The 19,293-nt window shown below is 38.1% G+C and overlaps 1 protein-coding gene across 10 annotated transcripts in view; it reads right to left on the reverse strand.

The window, feature by feature from the left end:
• Nucleotides 1-19,293, reverse strand: part of NTRK2 (neurotrophic receptor tyrosine kinase 2) — a 193,283-nt gene that overhangs the window by 58,538 nt on the left and 115,452 nt on the right. For 8 of the 10 annotated variants that reach the window (XM_039323504.1, XM_039323508.1, XM_039323506.1 and 5 more), the window contains one exon: nt 13,858-14,046. In XM_039323504.1, coding sequence (XP_039179438.1) covers nt 13,858-14,046 — 189 coding nt within the window. Of the gene's footprint in view, nt 1-7,733; nt 8,459-13,857; nt 14,047-19,293 lie in introns of those variants that run through there. The other 2 variants (XM_039323509.1, XM_039323502.1) reach the window with 2 other exon arrangements.

The raw sequence follows: 19,293 nt of genomic DNA on the forward strand, positions 1-19,293 counted from the left end.
TTTCCTGGCCTATTTTCCATGCATATACTGAGGGGAATAGTTGTATGAGGGAACCCCATAATATTTATGTATTTGCTTGTTTGTATCATGCTTTTATTATTTTTACAAATAACTCAAGGCAGTCAACATATCCAACATACTACCTTCCTTGTCCTATTTTTCCCACAACAACCCTGTGAGGTGGGTTGAGCAATGAGTGATTGGTTCAAAGTCACCCAGCTGGCTTTCATATCTAAGGCAGGACATATAGTTACATTCTCAAAATATGATGCTAGAGAATAGTTATTCAACACACCTGTGCGCACGCACACACACATACACACATACACACACACACATTCCCAAAAGAACCTGTTTAGGGTTTTTTTCAGGGTTTGGGTGTTTTAAAGATAAGAATGGGAGCAATTTACTTTTCAAAAGTCTCTCATTCTGACTTTTAAAACCTGGGGGGGAGGGGTTGGAAATGGGAGAAATAAGCATCATTGAATTATCCTCTGAAAATTTAGGATGCTCTTTTAGTAAAGAAGTTATTTTTTCAGTTTTGATTGATTCATTAACATCAAATATTTCTAAATCATTCTGATATGATCAGGCTGATTCATTCTTCTGGCTTTTTAGTTAATAATATTTATTCTAAGAGGGCTATTCTTGAAAAACACTAAGAAGCTACAGTTCCTCCAAAATGTGACAGGGTTTTGTGACTGATTCCAGAAAGTTATTATAATGATAAGCATTTTAACACTGTCCTTCGGAAGCTGACTTCATACGCTAGTACTTTCTAACATAAAGTAGAACACCACTGAAATATAGCACAATGGAAACACTACAATAAAAGCAGCAGGTACTATAACCCTGAGCCCTCAAGTGCTTTATAACTCAATATCAACACTTTGAACTGGAAGAGGAAACAAATGGGAACTTGTGAAAATTGGATAAAATTGGTGTAATGTTTTCATCATCTCAACCAATACACTTGCTCCAGTATTTTGTACTAACTGAAGCTTCCAGATCTTCTAAAGCAGCCTTATAAGATGTTCCCAGAAAAAAAATAGATTACTGTAACAAAGCTATTTTCATTTAAGTAAGACTATAACTAGTACTGCAGCCTAACCTGGTAAAAGGAACTTCATGCCAGAGAACATGAACCTCTAATTATAAAGATGGATCTCAAAGCACCCTCTATAAGCTTTGACTCTTTTGGAGGAATACTATGTCTTCCAAATTGGCTGAACATCACTGACCTGGACAAGTAAACCATCCACTAACAGCATTTGTACCTTGTCCAGACTGAACTTCAATTTGTTGACCCTTATCTAGTTCATTACTGTGGCCAGGCATTAATTCAGCATTTCTACTGTCTTATTGGAAGCTGATGAAAAGGAAAAATGGAGTTTAATGTCATCCATATACTGATGTCACTCTAAATCTCTGAATGAATTTGCTTAGTAACTTCACATTAAACCTTAAACAGCATGGAGAACAAAACTGAGCCTTGTAGAACTCCACAGTATAAACACCACAGAGTAGAGCAGAAATTCCCTAGTGCCGTCTTCTAGAAAAGGCTATCCGGCTCTGAGTGGGATTACTACAAAGCTGTGTCAACAAATCCTTTGTTCAGAAAAACCATTCCTTTGTTATTGAAGGGTGGTGCAGAAAACAGCTGAGAGGCTCAGCAAAATTAAGAAGATCATAAAACGCCTTCCTTCCCAACAAAATTCATCCTATAGTGTGACCACATGTTTTCAGTATAAAAAACCAAGTACATTCTAATTGAAAGAGATCTGGAAATCTAATTTCAGTCATGTATGGATCTGATCAGATTCAGCCATTACTTTTAAAACACCTTACTTAAGAAAGGCACTTTAGTTACAAGATAAAAGTTATTCAGGTCTCCTGGGTCCTGCAATTTTTTTCCCCCAAAGTGGTGTCACAATGGCCTCTTTTAAGAGTCATGTACAGACAAATTTATACATTTCATGGTCCATCAAAGGACAGCCCATCCCCTTAGATCAGGGGAGTGCAACTATGGCAATTTTGCAACTTGTGGGACTTCAAGTCCCAGAATTCCTGAGCCAGCCAAAATACAGGGAGCTGAGGTCCACAGGTCATAAAGTTGTTGTTCTTGCCCACCCCTGCCTTAGATGTAATAAACATGGGAGGCCAGGGGAAAGTTAACAGCTGAGTGAACAAACTCTACCAAGCACCTTTTGACCAGATCCTCAAACTGAGAATGGAAAGGCATCCAAAAGAATTTGACCTGATACTACCATAGCCCTCTACTGGACTCCCCAAATTGTAAGGTTTAAGACATAATGAATAGAACTAATTTTATCCTCCAAGACTCCAACCAACAGCTTACAGAAGATTACAAAGAATTATGTATGATAGGAGCATGGCTAGATTTCAGAAGCCACGACCTGCTTGGAAAAAAACTCTCTCTCTCTCTCTCTCTCTCTAATTTTTATGCCACTCATCTCCCCCTACAAGGCAATTCTAGGTGGCTTACAGATTATACTAAAAACTATGTTAGAAGATCGACGCCATAGTTCTTATTGAAACTCCATCCATTACTAATTTCTTTCTAAGTACAGTAATATTCAGGATGCTGGCTTTCTAAGTAGCTTTTGCTGTGTGTGAATTTTTTTCAATTGGTTTCAAATAAAAGAAGTAAATTCATAATAACCTTTAATCAAAATATAAAGGTGTATGGCATACCTGCTATGCATCAAAGAGTCTCCAGACCTCAGTTGATTTGCTGCTTTAATCAGATTTTTCTCCTATTTTCCTGGTTAAGCATTTTAGTGACTATTAATTTAAATTAATTTAGCATGGCCTAGAGCACCTGTTTACCAACTGGCCAAACATCTGCTTCGAAAAAGAGCTTTTTAGTGAGTCTGTCGGTTGCTCAGTGAGAAATTGTCCATTATATTTGTGCATGCTGTACCAAATACAATCTAAACATCTGGATGACTGTGCAACCAAACATAATATCATATTACATTTATAAGCCACCCAACTTTCTGACACAGGTGTTTAATTCATTGTTATTGGGCACCCTAACTCTCAGCAGGTTATATGCTTATTTAACTAGAAGACAGGTTTGAATTGGATTTTCATTGGTTCCTTTCAAGCCACCTCTCAAACTAGGCGTGAAATTATAACAAAAGTTCAATTGTGCCTAACTCCATCTTCTCTTCCCTATTCTTTCTTAATTATCTTGTGTATACATGCAAATATTAATAGCACAAGGATGGATCTTGGAAAAGACATTTTTAAATTCCAGGTGCATTTACCAGCCAGGACATTCAGTAACTGTTCAAAGTTACAATAGTGCTAAAAACGAGATTTATGAATTGTGGCTATCACAGTGCCCCTGCTCTCACATGATTGTGATTTGGGTACTTGGCAGCTAGCTTGCATTTCTGACGATCACAGTGTCTTTCAGTCACATGATCGCCATTTGCAATAAACACAGCTTTCTTCTGACAAAGTCAGTTGGGAAGCCATCAGGGAGTTGCAAGTCATGTTCATATGATATCATGATCTCTTTTAGGTTCAGTCCTCTTCAACATGTTCATGAATGATCTAGATGAGGGAATAGAAGGAGAGCTCATCAAATTTGCAAGCGACACCAAGATAGGGGGAACTGCTAACATTTTAGAGGAGATTCAGAAGGAACTTGAGAGTCTTGACCATTGGACCCTCGCTAACAAGATGCAGTTTAGTGCTGAGAAAAGAAAAATCCTGCACCTAGGAAGACAAAATCAAATGCACAGGTATAAAAGAGGCAGTATCTGGTTGAAGAATAGTAACTGTGGTCCTAGTGGACCACCACTCAAGTATGAATCAACAGTGGGCTGCAGCTGCAAAAAAAAGCCAGTCCTCTCTTAGGCTGCATCAACATAGAAGGATAGCATCAAGATCACAAGAAGTAATAGTATGGTTTTATACTGCACTAGTGAGGCTACACTTGGAATACTACATCCAATTCTGGTCACCATGATACAAAAAAGACACTGAGATCCTAGAAAGTGTGCAGAGAAGAACAACTAAGATGATCAGGGGTCTGCGGGATAAATCATATGAGCAATGGTTAAGGGAATGATTTAAGTCTACCTTAACAAAGAGAAGAATTAGGGGTGACATGATAGTTGTCTTCAGTTCATGAGGGTCTACCACAAAGAGGTGAGGGTCAAGTTATTCTCCAAAGTTCCTGAGGGTAGGACAAGAAGCAATGGGTAGAAGCTCATTAAAAAGAGGTCCAACCTGGAATTAAGGAGAAATTTTGTGACAGCGAGAGCAACTAATCAATGGAACAGCTTGCCTCTCAGAGTTGTGAGTTCTCAAATTCCAATGACAACCATTTATCCAAGATGATATAAGATCTCCTGGCAGGGGGTTAGAATAGAAGACCTTCAAGATCCCTTCCAACCCTATGATGCTAAGCCCTCAGTGAATAAAAGCAAACAACTGCTAGATATTGGTCTGTCTTCCTTTTTATCTGCCTCTTGCCCCTCTTTCTCCTGCAACTTTTCAAAACTAGTATTTTTCATCAAGAGTCTCACAGAGTGACTATATTAAGCATTCTACTTCCCCTGCCTTAGCAAAACCCAGCCGGCTGATTATCTGCAAATTCTGCTTCTCTCTTTTCAAAGGAAAGCTTGGGTCAAAAAGTACTCAATTATAATGAATTGCGCATGGCTGTAAAAGCAGTTAGAACATAAAGTGTTAAGGACTTTAGAAATTTAAATGTGCCTTGCTTACTGTGCTACCTCAAATGGTATGCTGAGTACAGAGGTAAACTCCAAATGAGCAGCGGTTAATTTGGTTAGCTACTGCCATGGCAGTGATTAGCTAAGCCCATCATATGAATGAACAAAGGCACTTAGGAAGCTTGTATTGTAGCTGCCACGAAAAAGAGTTCACCATATTGAGAGGATGGTGACTGGGAATTGGTGCTCTGGTTAACAGCATGATTATTGCAATGCACAAGATATAAATCTGCAATTTAGTTCTCTGGCAAATAAGTTTCCATTCATGTCTGGGGAAATTTGCCCCAAATTATTCCAAAGGCAATATATTTTTTTCTATGAAGAAATGCAATGCTTGAAGATTTAAAAAGTATACATATTAGAAAGAAGATGGATAAAAGTCTTGAACGTGAAAGATATAGGGCTTTTGAGTCAGTAGGAAAGTACATTGATGTAGACAATTATGCTGCAAATATAGCCTAATCTTCATTGTGCCTCAGCAAGGAGGCTGGGCAGTTCTGCTGCCCTTGCACAATTTCATACCAGGAAGTTTCAAGGCAGTTCTTCTATCCTTCTATCTACTGAGAGAAGGTCTATCATCCCACAAAATGAAGCCTTCTTGCGGTCAACCTATCAGAAGATATTTATACTTATGTCAAAGCATCCCCATCCCAGAAGTATGCCTATGTGTTTGGAAGAGTTGGTTTGAAATATGAAGCAGAGAAGTTGGAACTGGAGAGCTTTCAGTGTTACTGTATTTCTAGAGCTTCCAACAACTGAAACCAATTTCTCTTGTGAATCTATGTTAGTCAGGGAAGCAGTCTCCTCTCTCACAAACCCTCATTCCCCATTGTGTTTGTGAATGTGTATTTATCATATATTTTGCCTGCTTTATGATCTTGCCCAGCACAGAGACCCACACACTCACACAAAATGTACCCACGACTGGATTCTTGTGCGACGAATATATCAATCTCCATAGAGTTCAGTGTTTCAAGGTTAAGAGACAAAAACCAGTCTCTCTCACAACTAATGGCAAATTAGCCTAGGCCATGGACCAGCAACTGGATGGGGAAGGTGTGTTTCAGCAGTACTTGCTGGACCATCTGGACCATTTCTTACAGCATCATCCCCATAATCCATTGTGTTATCCATTCTTCATGGAATGTTTCATGTTGGGAAAAGAAGGAAAATTCCCCTTTTAAACTGGAACAAGAACAGCTGGCTTAGCAGTGGTTGGAGATGAGACTTAGGTGATATGTCCTTCAAACACAGCAAAGAGTTTTATACTGCAGCAGCCAGGATGTGACAATGAACCCACCAAACAAACCATACTTGGAAATAAATCTCCACCTTCCTTTTCTTTTTTTCCCCAAAGCACTTTCCTAAGGCCCCACTGAGGAATTCTTGATATAATTTCACACTCTAATGATGACATTTCTTTCAAATATGCATGGGGAAACTTGGCTACCATTAAGGATTTTTGATATATTGTTCTCAGTAAACAAGCTGAGCAATCTTAACACCTCTTTGATTCAAACATTGATACAATCACAAAAGTATTTTCTGGGTGCACAATGTTCTCCTGACGTGCATCAGGAGTGTTACTTCCTAGAATGTCCATAGAGCAAGGGTCCACAACCTTGGCAACTTTAAGATTTGTGGACTTCAACTCCCAGAATTCCTCAGCCAGTGGAGTTGAAATCCACAAGTCTTAAAGTTGCCAAGATTGAGGACCCCTGCCATAAAGCAGGCATGATTGCTTCAGCATTCCATAAATTTCTGGGAAATACCCTAGCGAAGAGAAAGTTCCAGGCCATTGAGTGATTAAAAAGAAAATTAAAGACCTCTTATCCACCTTGTGAGTAAAGGCAGTCCTCAACATATGACCACAATTGAGCCCAAAATTCCCATTACCAAGCAAGCCAGTTGTTAAGTCAGTTGCATCCCATTTTACAACTTTTTTTGGGGGGGCCCACAGTTGTTAAGCAAACTACTGCAGTTGTTAGTTGATCCATGCAGTCATTAAATGAATCTGGCTTCCCCCAGATTGGTATCATAAATAAACACTGGTTGCCAAGTGCCCAAATTTTGGTCACATGACCACAGGGATGCTGCAATGGTTTCAAGTCTGAAAAGTGTTCGTAAGTCACTTTTTTTCAGTACCGCTGTAACTTTGAACAATCGCTAAATGAATGGTGATAAATTGAGGACTACCTGAATGAGAAATTGGCAAACTTTTATTATGTTTTTATTTTATCTTGCTTGATCCTGCTCCTCCAGTCTGGATTAGGAAAGTGGTGGGTAACACAGAATTAATTTGTTCAGATTTCTGTATTGTATGAAATAATCTTATAGGTTCAATTATCAGATACAGATTTCTCTTGAAATTGCAGGATCTGGATCCAATCTGAAAACAGAACATTAAACTTTGGAACTTATAGAGTGGTTTTTTTTTTAACCTAGTACACCACTTTCAAATTAACCCTCAGCTCTGCTTTTTATATTCACTCTCTGATAGTGCTTCAAAGGATCTTTGTGTTCCAATAAAGATTTGGAAACAGTGTTTGCATATGTTTAAATAAGAGCAATATCCAACAGCTCTGTTATCCGTCTTAAATTTTGGGACGTTAATTTAATTATGTCCATAAAAATTCTCTAGCACTCCAGCTCAAAACAGTTAGAACTTGTAGACTTGGAGAACAATGAGATTGCTGTCTTTCCCAATGTTTTTTAAGTCCAATCTGCTAAAGAGTTTTGGAGAAATTGAAAAATACTTTATGACCTGGAGGAGGAGGAGGTGAAGGAGAAGGAGAAGAAGAAAGAAAAGGAGAAGGAGAAAGAAAAGGAGAAGAAGTCAACAGAGTATTCCATTAATAGGCTACTCATTATGTTGCTTCTGATTATATCATTGTGGAAACAATCCTTTGGAAGCAACAATGTTACTATTATAATTGAACACCAGCTTGTCAACAACAAGTCTGTTGAATCAACAATTGTTTTTATTCCAGACTCTCCTCTGGAACTCTTGCCAGAGGCAAGGAACATAATGCAAGTACAGACACTTGATTAATTACATGATCATTTAATAACAAATTAGAGAGAAGTTTGACTGATTCATGAATAATTCTTTTAATTCACTCCTAGCATTCTTACCTTAATGTTTCTGAGATATTTTAATCCAAAGATAATAACAACAAACACAAACACAAATTCATTAGGAATTAAAAATTAAACTGTTCTTTTTCACTGCAGCTTGCAGACTTCTTTTTCTTCCTTTCAGCTGACTCTTGCCATTAAAGTAAAGTAATCAAAGTAATTGTACCAAATAATATTAATGGATTTTAGAACAACTTGATAATAGCCTCGTGTTACGCGCTACACTGAATCAAGCATACAAACAGACAAAGTACACCTTATGTGCTTAACACATAAAATGGATACCTATACAAGTGCAGCAGAACGCACAAAGGCTTGAATGAGACTAAAACCCTGGTCACACTGAATGCCAGACTGCACGAAAGTCCCTATGTTCATATAGGTGTATCTGTGTAGGACCCCCTCGGAGGAAATGAACTCAGTTCATGGGAGGGGGGCATTGCCAGCAGGACGCACAAGCACTAAGGGGCAGAGCACAGTCCTGTTCCCTTCCTCCTCTTGTTCACTGAAAGCATGAAAAGGTTCATCAGAACTGCACTAGGGTCCATCTGAAACATATAGAAACAGTAAACATCACAGTGGCAACTGTAATAATAATGGCAATGAAATGGATTCTAGATTGATGGGTAATGTACAGGTAGTCCTCAACTTACAACTTTTCATTTAGTGACTGTTAGAAGTTACAACGGCATTGAAAAAAGTGACTTATGATCATTTGTCACACTTATGACAATTGTAGCATCTTCGTGGTCACAGGATCAAAATTCAGCCACTTGGCAAATGGCTTATATTTATGACGGTGGCAGTGTCCCGGGGTCATGAAGTCATCTTTTGCAAGCTTCTGACAAACAAAATCAATGGGCAACCCAGATTCACTTCACAATTATATTACTAACTTAACAACTGCAGGGGTTTACTTCTTAATTGTGGCAACAAAGGTCGTAAAATGGGGCAAAACCCACTTAAAAACTGTCTTGCTTAGCAATGGAAATTTTGGGCTCAACTATGATCATAAGTGGAGGACCACCTGTATATATTTGAGTCAACATGTTCGCCAAGAAGGACCGTAGATTCCATTTATTGGAAAATATTGGCAGCTGCCACATATTGGATACTAGAGTAATTCTGAAAGAACAGGCTTTTTTTTGAGTTGAAGGAGATTATCTGGACGAGTTGGAGCCACTGTCTATTATACATAAACAATACACCATGCACAATCTGAGTGGACGGCTTTTGAGTACAACTGAGGTGGCAACTGCATTGCAAAATTCCTCATAAATACATAATTGACATGGAATTCCTTTGAAATTTGTGCTTCAGTTTTGGAAGTTTATTTGAATAAATTATCTAGGAATTTGGATGGAATGAATTTCTCCTCCATCTCTGGGGCTTGTTTTTTTCTGCTCTGAGGACAACCATTTCATCTCCCTTAAACAAGATCAAGAAAAACCACTTGTAGGAACAGATTTCAATATGTGGAAATATTTACTCTGGTTGGATTAATGTAATTAAGTAATAAAATTAAAGTAATTAAAAGTTTAGAGATGAAGAGCTGGTGCTTTGATTTGTTTTGGAAAAATCTGGCTTATTTGTGATAATCCTGTACATGTTGGACATCTTGAAAAGAAGGTTAATTAAATAGTTAGACTCAAATTTATGTGCACAATTCACTGCCTTCCCAGCTTCTGATGTTCATTAAAAAATAGCCATTCTTTGTGGGGAAAGAAAGGAAAGGAAAGGAAAGGAAAGGAAAGGAAAGGACCACTCTGACTGATTACTGTTCAAGATTGTGTGTTGAGAATAAATGAATTTTGATAGGGTTATCCAATATGATATTATTTAATGGTTTTAATAATATGAAGTTTCTTTTAACTTATTTTCTTAGGTTTCTTCCTCTTTTGGTTTAAGTAGTAGTAGTATTTTTATTGGCATGAAGCTAGGGTCACAATTTAGAGGACAGTTGCAATTTTTTTTGGGGGGGGGGGAGTGACTCAGGCATGGGAGTCAAGCTTAGTCTTCTGAGTCCAAGTAAGCATATACATCAGTTTCTACTTGCTTAGCAAGGAATATAAGTTCCAAATCAAGCAACAATTCTTTAAATTCTTATTTATGGCTATAGTATAAGCTGTCCTTATTACGAAGTGAACTTATTTGGTATTCACATACCTGTTTATTTTACAGTCTGTGTAAATGCACATGTCAAAATCTGTCATCGGAAAAATACCGATACAGCTTTTGTAATTTGTTCTGTTTCCAGTGTAATGTATTTTGTGGGTTAAGATTTTTAACACAATTGAAATAGGCAAAACATTCATTTCTACAAGAACCACAACTAACACCTATTGATCATGTAAACTAACACTATTACTGAAGATTGGGGATCCACTGACATTGATTACAGTTAGGTTGGTGCAACTTAGTAGCATCAACCAGGGTGGTCAAAACAGGAACAATGCCAGTTGTGGCACTCCAATCCAATCCTTTGAGATGTACAAATATACAAAAGGGCAGGGTTTCAATTGTGTTTCAAAAGCACCATCTTGCCTGTTTTGAGCTGAAGATGCTATTGATTCAATTTCTCTTGGAAATATAAGCACATCTGTAATATCTCTACCAGCATGTGGAGATATACAGTTCAATAAATGTTTCATTTTTATTTTATGAAGTTGTAAATTTATATCACTGAAATAAATTAAAAGTTTACTAGAGATTGCCTGAGCATGCATCGGTATGCTGCATATGGTTTCATTTTAGTGGAATGTCAGTAAAATCCAGGTTAGTGTTTAGATTGGAGATTCAGTGTGCATAAACAAGCATGAGCAACTTGGGGTGGAAGTGGGCTTTGGTTACACTTCTGGCGTATTGCCCCAAATTGGCAAAACATATCAACATTGCTCATACTGTTATCAGGAAATGATGCAAATACGATGGGCATAACCAAGGCTATAATCTGTCCTTTATTAATATTTGAAAATCTTGGGCAACTAAAGTGTGATGGGTCACAGATAATGATCTATAATCCAATTATGTGAAGAACATGCCTTTTCAGTTAGGGTTCAGATCTGAACATAGGCGTAAACAGCACTAGTTGTTTTGGTATGTATCTTTATTAAGGACCTGGGTGACCAAAAATAATCTTCCTGATCCTATTACACCTCTTGGTGGTGTTCAGAACCATTGGCCATGCTGCTGTCCTGGTAAAGGATGGGATGGGAGACACTCTTTTTGCTCCTTATTGACTGGACAGTTTTAGCCATTATTTATTAAGGAGCAGCAGTTCAGCCCTTAACTCCTTGAGTGGTCTCCCAATGCTATTTAAATTCTGCATGGATTCTCCACTGGGAGAGGTCATTATCTGGTTTCTAGAAGCTGTGAGGAACTGGATGGGACACAGCTAAACTGGGACCTGCTAGCAAGGTTAATTGAAGGAAAAACCAAATGAAAAAAAAGATTTGGAATGAACTCGAAGAGGTAGAATGCATGGGAACAATAGTGGTATGACATTCCTCTGAATGCCGCAAATTCTTGTGCCCCCCGCCAAAAGTGGATAAAAACTAAACAGAAATGCTATGAAAAATGTTGAAAAATTAATATAAGGCTGCAAGTGAAGATGGAAACCATTAAAATACATATGTGATTTACTTACAGAATGGCAGTGCAACTTGTTTCAAGTGTGCACAAAGGTAGCCTCTGTGTTTGACAACTGGAAGAATGCTCATCCCCCATACAAAACGTAGGGTAACATGTGTAAATGCCAGAACTACAGGGAAAATTAGTTCGTTAACCTGCTAAATGTGCCTGCAAATGTGTTTGGCAAAATTCTGGCCATACAGGTGGCCATGAGCAAAATCTGGGAAATGTACTTCACTTCATGCTGAATTGATTTTTCTGTTCAACAGGACCCTGTGAATTGTATAGCTGTGACAAGCCTTGTACTTTTGTTGATTTATAGAATACGTGTGATAAAGTGAGTAGGCTTAAATTACAGAATGTCTTATGCAAATGTGGAGTTGAAGGTTAGTTCTCGAATGCATTAAGGGCCTTATATGATGGAAGCAAAGGATGTATGAGAATAAACAGGACGCTTAGCAAACATGCTGCACTGAGTAAGGCTTAAGACAAGGATATATGATGTTTCCATGGTTGTTTAAATGTATTTCAGATATGTCTGTGGTTAAGAAATGCTTGCAGTGATGGTAGAAATGTGCTCATTGGGGATGGGAATATTTGTGTACTTATGTATGCAACATGATACAGTGTTGTTGATAGATATTTTCAACATTAGACTGTAGGATGGATCTGAAAATGCTTAAGTCTGAGATCATGGTGGCTGTTTTCCACAGAGAATATGGAGTGAAGAATTGTTAAAGATGAATGGCTAAAAAGAAAAACCTGAGCAAGTAGAAGGTTCATTAAAGATAAGATGGAAATTTTTTTAAGATGTGTAAATGCTGGAAGATAGTAAGTGGTGTATTATTATAAAGGAAGAACGTACGTCAAAAGAAGTTAAATTAATTACATGAAAGTGGTTTTGCCCATTCAGTTATATGGAAGTGATAGTAAGTATGGCTAGTCCTCAACTTACAGTCACAATTTACCTTTCTTGCCACAGTTATTAAATGAATCATTGTAGTTGTTACGTTAGTAACACGGTTGTTCAGTGAATCTGGCTTCCCTGTTGACTTTGCTTGTCAGAAGATCGCAAAAGGTTGATCACATGACCCTGGGACGCCGAGCCGTCATAAACATGAAACAGTTGCCAAGTATCTGCATTTTGATCACGTGGCCATGGGTATGCTATAGCTGTCATTAAGTGTAAAAAATGATCGTATCACTTTTTTCAGTGCCAGTGTAACTTTGAATGGTCACTAAAAGAACTGTTGTAAGTTGAGGACTACTTTTATGTTAGGAATAACATAGGAATAAGGCAGAGACGGTGGTCATGGCAGCCTAAAGAAAGTGGGTGCTAAAAAAAGGGACAGGGCTAGAAATTAATGAATATGAATGAGTGTGCATTGAATACAAAAACGAATTGTTGTTGCAAAAGATATTATAGGCTATGGAGAGAATATATGAACACAAAACAAATGGGTACTAGGAAGGAGAGGTTAGAGGGAAAGCAAAGTGGAAAGAGGAAGACTCTCTGTCAGATGCAACTGATCAAATCCTCAAAAAGGGAGAAAGGTAAGAATTTTGGAGAACAAAAAAGCAATGTCCAATTCAGTGCATGGATATGGTGAAAGTAAATATGATTTTCTAGGAAGGAAGATATTAACGCACTGAGAGTGTTATTGATGTAAACTAGTAATGTTTTATTTATTTTCTTATGCCATTATTGTGCCTTTCTTTGGCTCAAAATTTCTTATTCACTTTCTATACTTTAAATAATGTTGCTTATCCCCAAAGGGAACCGGTGATAGAAATGTGTATATGTCTGCTATTGGTTTTACCTCAAAGTCTATGGAGTCAACTATCCTTTTTATCTGCTCAAATATCTCTGATTTCACTTGAAACATGTATCACAGTTTGATCACCATTTGACCTTCACTGTTCAACAGATTTAACAATCACTAAAACTTACTTCACCTGCTGAATGTGTAATTATATTCATTCAAAAAAACCCACATTTTAAACTTTAAAGGTCAATGTTTGTTAATCATCTGGCCAAAGAAATAAAAGATAATTAGAATTCATATATTGGATTTATTTCATCTGAAAATGTTAACAATGGGGCAACCTTAACCACACCTGATAAAATAAATTTTATTAAGCCCCATAGGTTGCAATATGAAGAAATATGTTTATGGTTATATGGATAGGCTGTTACTTAGCATTCATAATCAATAGCAGAAAGGGGGAAAATAAATCATAAATTACATGCACTTGGGGAGTCATCTAATTATCTATAGACATACATAAATATAAATATATGTAAGTATGTACTTACATGTGTCAGGCTTGAGTTGACTGTTTGTAATTCCAAAATATTGAGGATTTTCAATTACAGGAATCTTTGTCATTCCAATAATTACTGCATCTGGGCCTCCCTCAGAAGAAGATGGCGTGTTGCTTCCATTAGAGATGTGATGAAGAGGACTTGCCGAATCGTCGTCATTGCTGATAACTGAAGAAGGGCCTAAAGTTAGAAACAAAGATTCCCCTGTAACTTGGCATAGTTCTTCCCCCCCTCTGCTGTCTCCTTGGCCCTCAAGAGCCCAAAGCACTTAGAAATTACACCTTATCTTCAGCACCACTGAGATAGGTTGCCCATCAAAGGAACTGAGAGCATTTCTGTACCGCCATTAGCCTCCCCTTTCAAATTTTGGAAGCAGGTTTTTCCCACCTCAGCGGTGTCCCTGGTGCTCATACATTCTCCCACCCAGTACTCTTTCCAGAGCTACCAACAGAAAAGAGCAAAAAAAAAAAAAAAAAAAACAGCCATCAGTCATCGAGCAGACCCCAGGTTCCTTATTCCCCTACTGTGTTTTGGCATCGAAGGAAAAAATGAGAATCTAATTGGCCATTGAGGTGGACTGATAAAACAGCCCCTCATGACTGGGGAGGACAGACAGTAGTCAATTACGACCCAGAACCGAGCCGAATTTCTGTTGCTAAGTGAGAAAACTGTTAAGTGAGTTTTGCTCCATTTTATCACCTTTCTTGCCATAATTGTTAAGTGAATCACTGCAGTTGTTAAGTTAATAACACAGTTGTTAAGTGAATCTGGCTTCCCCATTGACTTTGCTTGTCAAAAGGTTGCAAAAGGTGATCTCATGACCTCCAGGACACTGCAACCTCCATAAATATGAACCAGTTGCCAAGCGTCTGAATTTTTATCACATGATCATGAGGATGCTGCAATGGTCATGTGAAAAACGACCACAAGCCACTTTTTTAGTACTCTTCTTTGAACAGTCGCTAAACAAATGGTTGTGAGTCAAGGACTACCTGTAGCCTATTGTTGTAAAATATTATGAAAGCTGTACCAACAGGTAACATATTGCATCCTGGACACATGGATTACAATCTCCTAAATCCAATCCTTAATATCTGGAATAATATTTTGGTTGTTGTTGTTGTTGTCAACATCATCATCATGACCACCACTGTTCCCTGTGCTGGACCTCCATCAAACACATTACAAAACTGCTTTCACAATATTTTGCTTTGAACAGGAGCTGAGCTGGTTGTTAATTGTCTCACATTCCTAGGATCCAAGCATTGAGTGCCGTATGCTAAGCAGATCATTGCAGTCCTTGTGTTAGAATAGTGGTTCTCAATCTTTTTTATAACCTGCAACCCTAGAACGCTTCTGATATATTCTTGTACCTCTTACAAAAGTTTGAAATAACAGCAACGAATTATACACAAACACTATAATTTTGAAAACCCAAGTTTTTGCACCCCCTGGAATATAGTCTTGCAACCCTGGGGGGGAGGGGGGTGCAATCACCCCTGGTTGGGAACCCCATGTGTTAGAAGATCCTTCAACCATTCAGCTCAGTCCTGATTGACTTGTGTCTCCGTATTTCCAGACAAGGATTTTTCTCAGTCCTACTTGGCAAGGTAAAGGTAAAGGAGTCCCTGTGGATTTTACTCCGCTAATCGTTGCTGTCTACAGGATACGATGCTAATCTCCATTTCAAGGTCATTGAGCCAATGTTGTCCAAAGACATTTCCACAGTCATGTGGCCAGCATGACATCACGGAGCACTGTTACCTTCCCACCAAAGGGATACCTATTTATTTACTCGCATTTGCATGTTTTTGACCTGCTAGTTGGCAGGAGCTGAGGCGAGGACAGGAGTTCACCCTATCATGAGACACTTGGGTTTTGAACCTGGGCTGCTGGCTTTCCAGCCAACAATGCCAGCATCTTAACTGCTGAGCCACTGTGCTGCCCACTTGGCAAGGTGGGAGTTTCTAAATGGAAACAAGTACTTTCCCTGAAACAGTTCTTTTCCATTTTTAGCTGTTGATGATAACATACTGAATTGAAAGCAAGGGGTACTTATATTACCAATTAAATCCCTGTACAACATTTCCTCAAGTGAGAATTGTACAATAATGTAGACCAGGGATATCCGACCTTGGCAACTTTAAGACTTGTGGACTTCAACTCCCAGAATTCTCCAGCCAGCATGAACTTTGGGAGTTGAAACTCACAGGTTTTAAAGTTGCCTCAGTTAGACATCCCAATGTAGACTGTGAACTACTTGAAATGGAACATATTGCAGAAAAATGGGAGAGCAACATCTCAAAGTACAGGAATGGACTGAATAACAAAAGGATGTTTGCTTTTTTTTCTCTCCCTGTCCCTACAGCCTCACAAATTCCCCCAGGAATGTTTTCAGCTCTGCAAAGATTTGGGACTGCAGGGTAAATGTGGAACTTTTCTTGGATGCTATTTGTTGCTGGATAGACTCCACTGGCTTTCTCCCAAATTTTGAGCAAACATAATGAAAAAATAGCAGGCACGCACGTGCAATATATACTCTTACAGACAAATTACGAGGGAGGCGGAGTAATTATTTAAATTAAAATATATGGCTAATTAAAAATGTTTTTAAAGGTGCTGAAAGTTGGTACAATGCACATCTCTTTGAGAAAGATATTCCAAAGCTGAAATAGCATCACCTTTTGCTTTGTGAAAATACTTTTGCACTTTCCATAGAAACATTTCTTGAAATAAGTCCTCAGCCAAAAGATCAACAACATCTTTTTATGTATTTCCCAATATTCATTCTATATGACACCACTAATAATGTATTTCTAAAAATTTCCATAAGATGAGGAATGCTTATTTATTTAGCTCAGTACATTGCAATATTCAAGGTTTCTTGAGGCATTAAAATAAAACGTAGTAGTAGAATTTAAAATGTCATTTAAATTGGAACAGAAAATCATCCATGAGTTATCATTTTTAGATCTAAACATTCAAAGCCTCCAATTGCAACAATCCAGATGTAATCCTCATTAAACTCGTTAAATTAAGACCTTTTCTCATACCACATCACAAAGACTTTATTCATGTTAACACTGTAATGTCTGAAGAGTTAATTATATTCAGGCACAGAAGAAATGCTCCTAAATAATTTAAATCCTCTAGGAAAAGCTGCACACTGGGCATTCTGCAACCTAGTGCCAATAATATGTAATAAGATGGCAAGAAAAAAAATAAAAGAAATGCAAATTATTTTTTTCTATGTTACCTTGTCTTCAGGTAATTTTTGACACTGAAACTAGATATTTCCAAATTTGCAATGATACTGGCTCTCAGTATGTGACATATCTGGTGCATACCCATGCACCCTTTCCAGCCCACACAGTATCTTTCATGTACCCCATATACCATTCCTGACTCTGTGCACCCCAATGGTCTCTTCCCCATCTGGCAGCAGCCACTTATCTGCCTGCTGGTCTTGGAATTGCGACTTCTTGCTGACTTCCCCACTGACTTTCTCCTTGCAAGCTTCCCACAAGCAAAGGAAGAGAAGCCCACAAGCCAGTAGAAAATGAGGGAGGGTGTGAGGGAGGAAGGGAAGAAGGGAGGAAAGGAGGGAGGACTTCTGATGCTTCCTGCCAGCTTCCTGTAAGGAAACTCAGTGGGGAAGCTGGCAGGAAGTCAGAAGTTGCTTCCATTCCCACTGCTTTTTTGCCCAAATAGCGTCATTCTGTTTCTCTGTTTAGGTAAGGAAATATCTCAAGTGCTCTGGTTTTCTAGTGTCGTGCTAAAGGCTAGGTTGAAATTAAGCTTGGCTTCTGGTGATTTTATGGATTTCATGCAGTCTAACATTTTGGCAATATTATGGAACCCATTCTACACTCCTCTCTTCCAGCATTTATTTTATTTTTTCTTCTAAAGTTGCCATTCAAGCTATAAACCTGAAGTTTTATGTTGGCCTTACCTATTCCTAAATACTAATCAGATCTGACTCTACTTACCTTCCATATCAAGGGTGGGCAGGAGCTGCCATTTTAAGATAAATATATGATTGTAGCTCAGTAAACTAAGTTCTATGATAAAAATAACATTTTAAACCATTCTGCAATATGGGGGAAATATACCTTATTATTTGTTCAATCTCACTGGACAGAATTACAAGTTAGGCACTGGGAGAATGGCAAGACATAAAATAAAACCAGTAAAGCATGTGGACAATCCTTTTCCACCTTTTGTGTGCTGAATTATCACCCCTATCTGAATAATTGCACCTTGCAGCATATATAACATCCCTTTCTTAATGGTTTTCCACAGAAACCCTTTGGGGTTGATCAAAGAGGGATGGACTAACGAAAAATCACCTAGTATGTTTCCACAACCAAGGAGAAACTGGAATATGGATCCCCTTAGGCCTAGTCTAGCATCTGGTTCCCTACATCAGATTGGGCAAGGAAACAATACTGACTACCTTTGTCACCATTAGTAGTTACTATTACATTGTTATCATATCTATTGACATATCATGTATCTTGTGTCCTGTATTCATGAAAAAGTATGAATGGACATTTATCAAAGATGGAATACATTAAGCCCATTCAAAGTAGGTCACAGAGGAGTAAAAATTTATTCTACTGAATTTCAGCTAATGGAACATGTAGAACAGGGGTATCAAACTGTTGGCCTGTGGGCCGGATGCATCATAGCAAAATCATGCCCACCCCATGGCCAGCAATGGCAAAAAAGTCACGATACGTCGCAACACGTCACGTGACGTTGCGAGTTTGACACCCCTGATGTAGAATAAAGTTCTCCTACTCAACAGCAGCCAGTTCTCAGTGCAACAATGGTACTTAAAACAAGAATAAGTTTCCATGTGAATTGGATAAGTGGAGGACACTTGTTGGGGCTGGCCAATATTGTCAGAAGTTACAAGTGGATGAGAACTGTAGAGCCATCAGAGAGAGTGAACTATTCTGGAATTCAGACCTAGCCAGATTTGATAGTCATTGAGGTTAAAATGTATAGATATATGTGTGTTTGAGAAAAAGAGAGAGCTACAGAAGTTTGTACTTCAGAAAGAGAACAAGTTGTGAGAATGCCTTTGTTTTTACATGTCCTCAGTCTCTGGATAAATTATAACAAGTAAAATTAAAGAAATTGCTTCTTACTACGACATACATGGATATGTGATGAGATGATAAGATGAGATGATAAGGGAACATTTATCATTTCCTGTCCAAACGAATGATCCTAATATAATACAACTATATGTAAGGACAGGAGTTGAATAAGCAATGTAGCTGAAAATACAGTTTGAATTCCAAATGATTTTCAATATTCTGTCTCAGGGATAGGCAACCTTGCCTACCCCTGTTCTATCTAAACATTTTAGTTTAATTATGTCAGGATGTATACAGGTAGTCCTCGATGTATGACCAC

Source organism: Crotalus tigris, unplaced genomic scaffold (assembly GCF_016545835.1).
Source record: "Crotalus tigris isolate CLP2741 ecotype Arizona unplaced genomic scaffold, ASM1654583v1 scf7180000024276.985868, whole genome shotgun sequence".
Classification (NCBI taxonomy): Eukaryota; Metazoa; Chordata; class Lepidosauria; order Squamata; family Viperidae; genus Crotalus; species Crotalus tigris.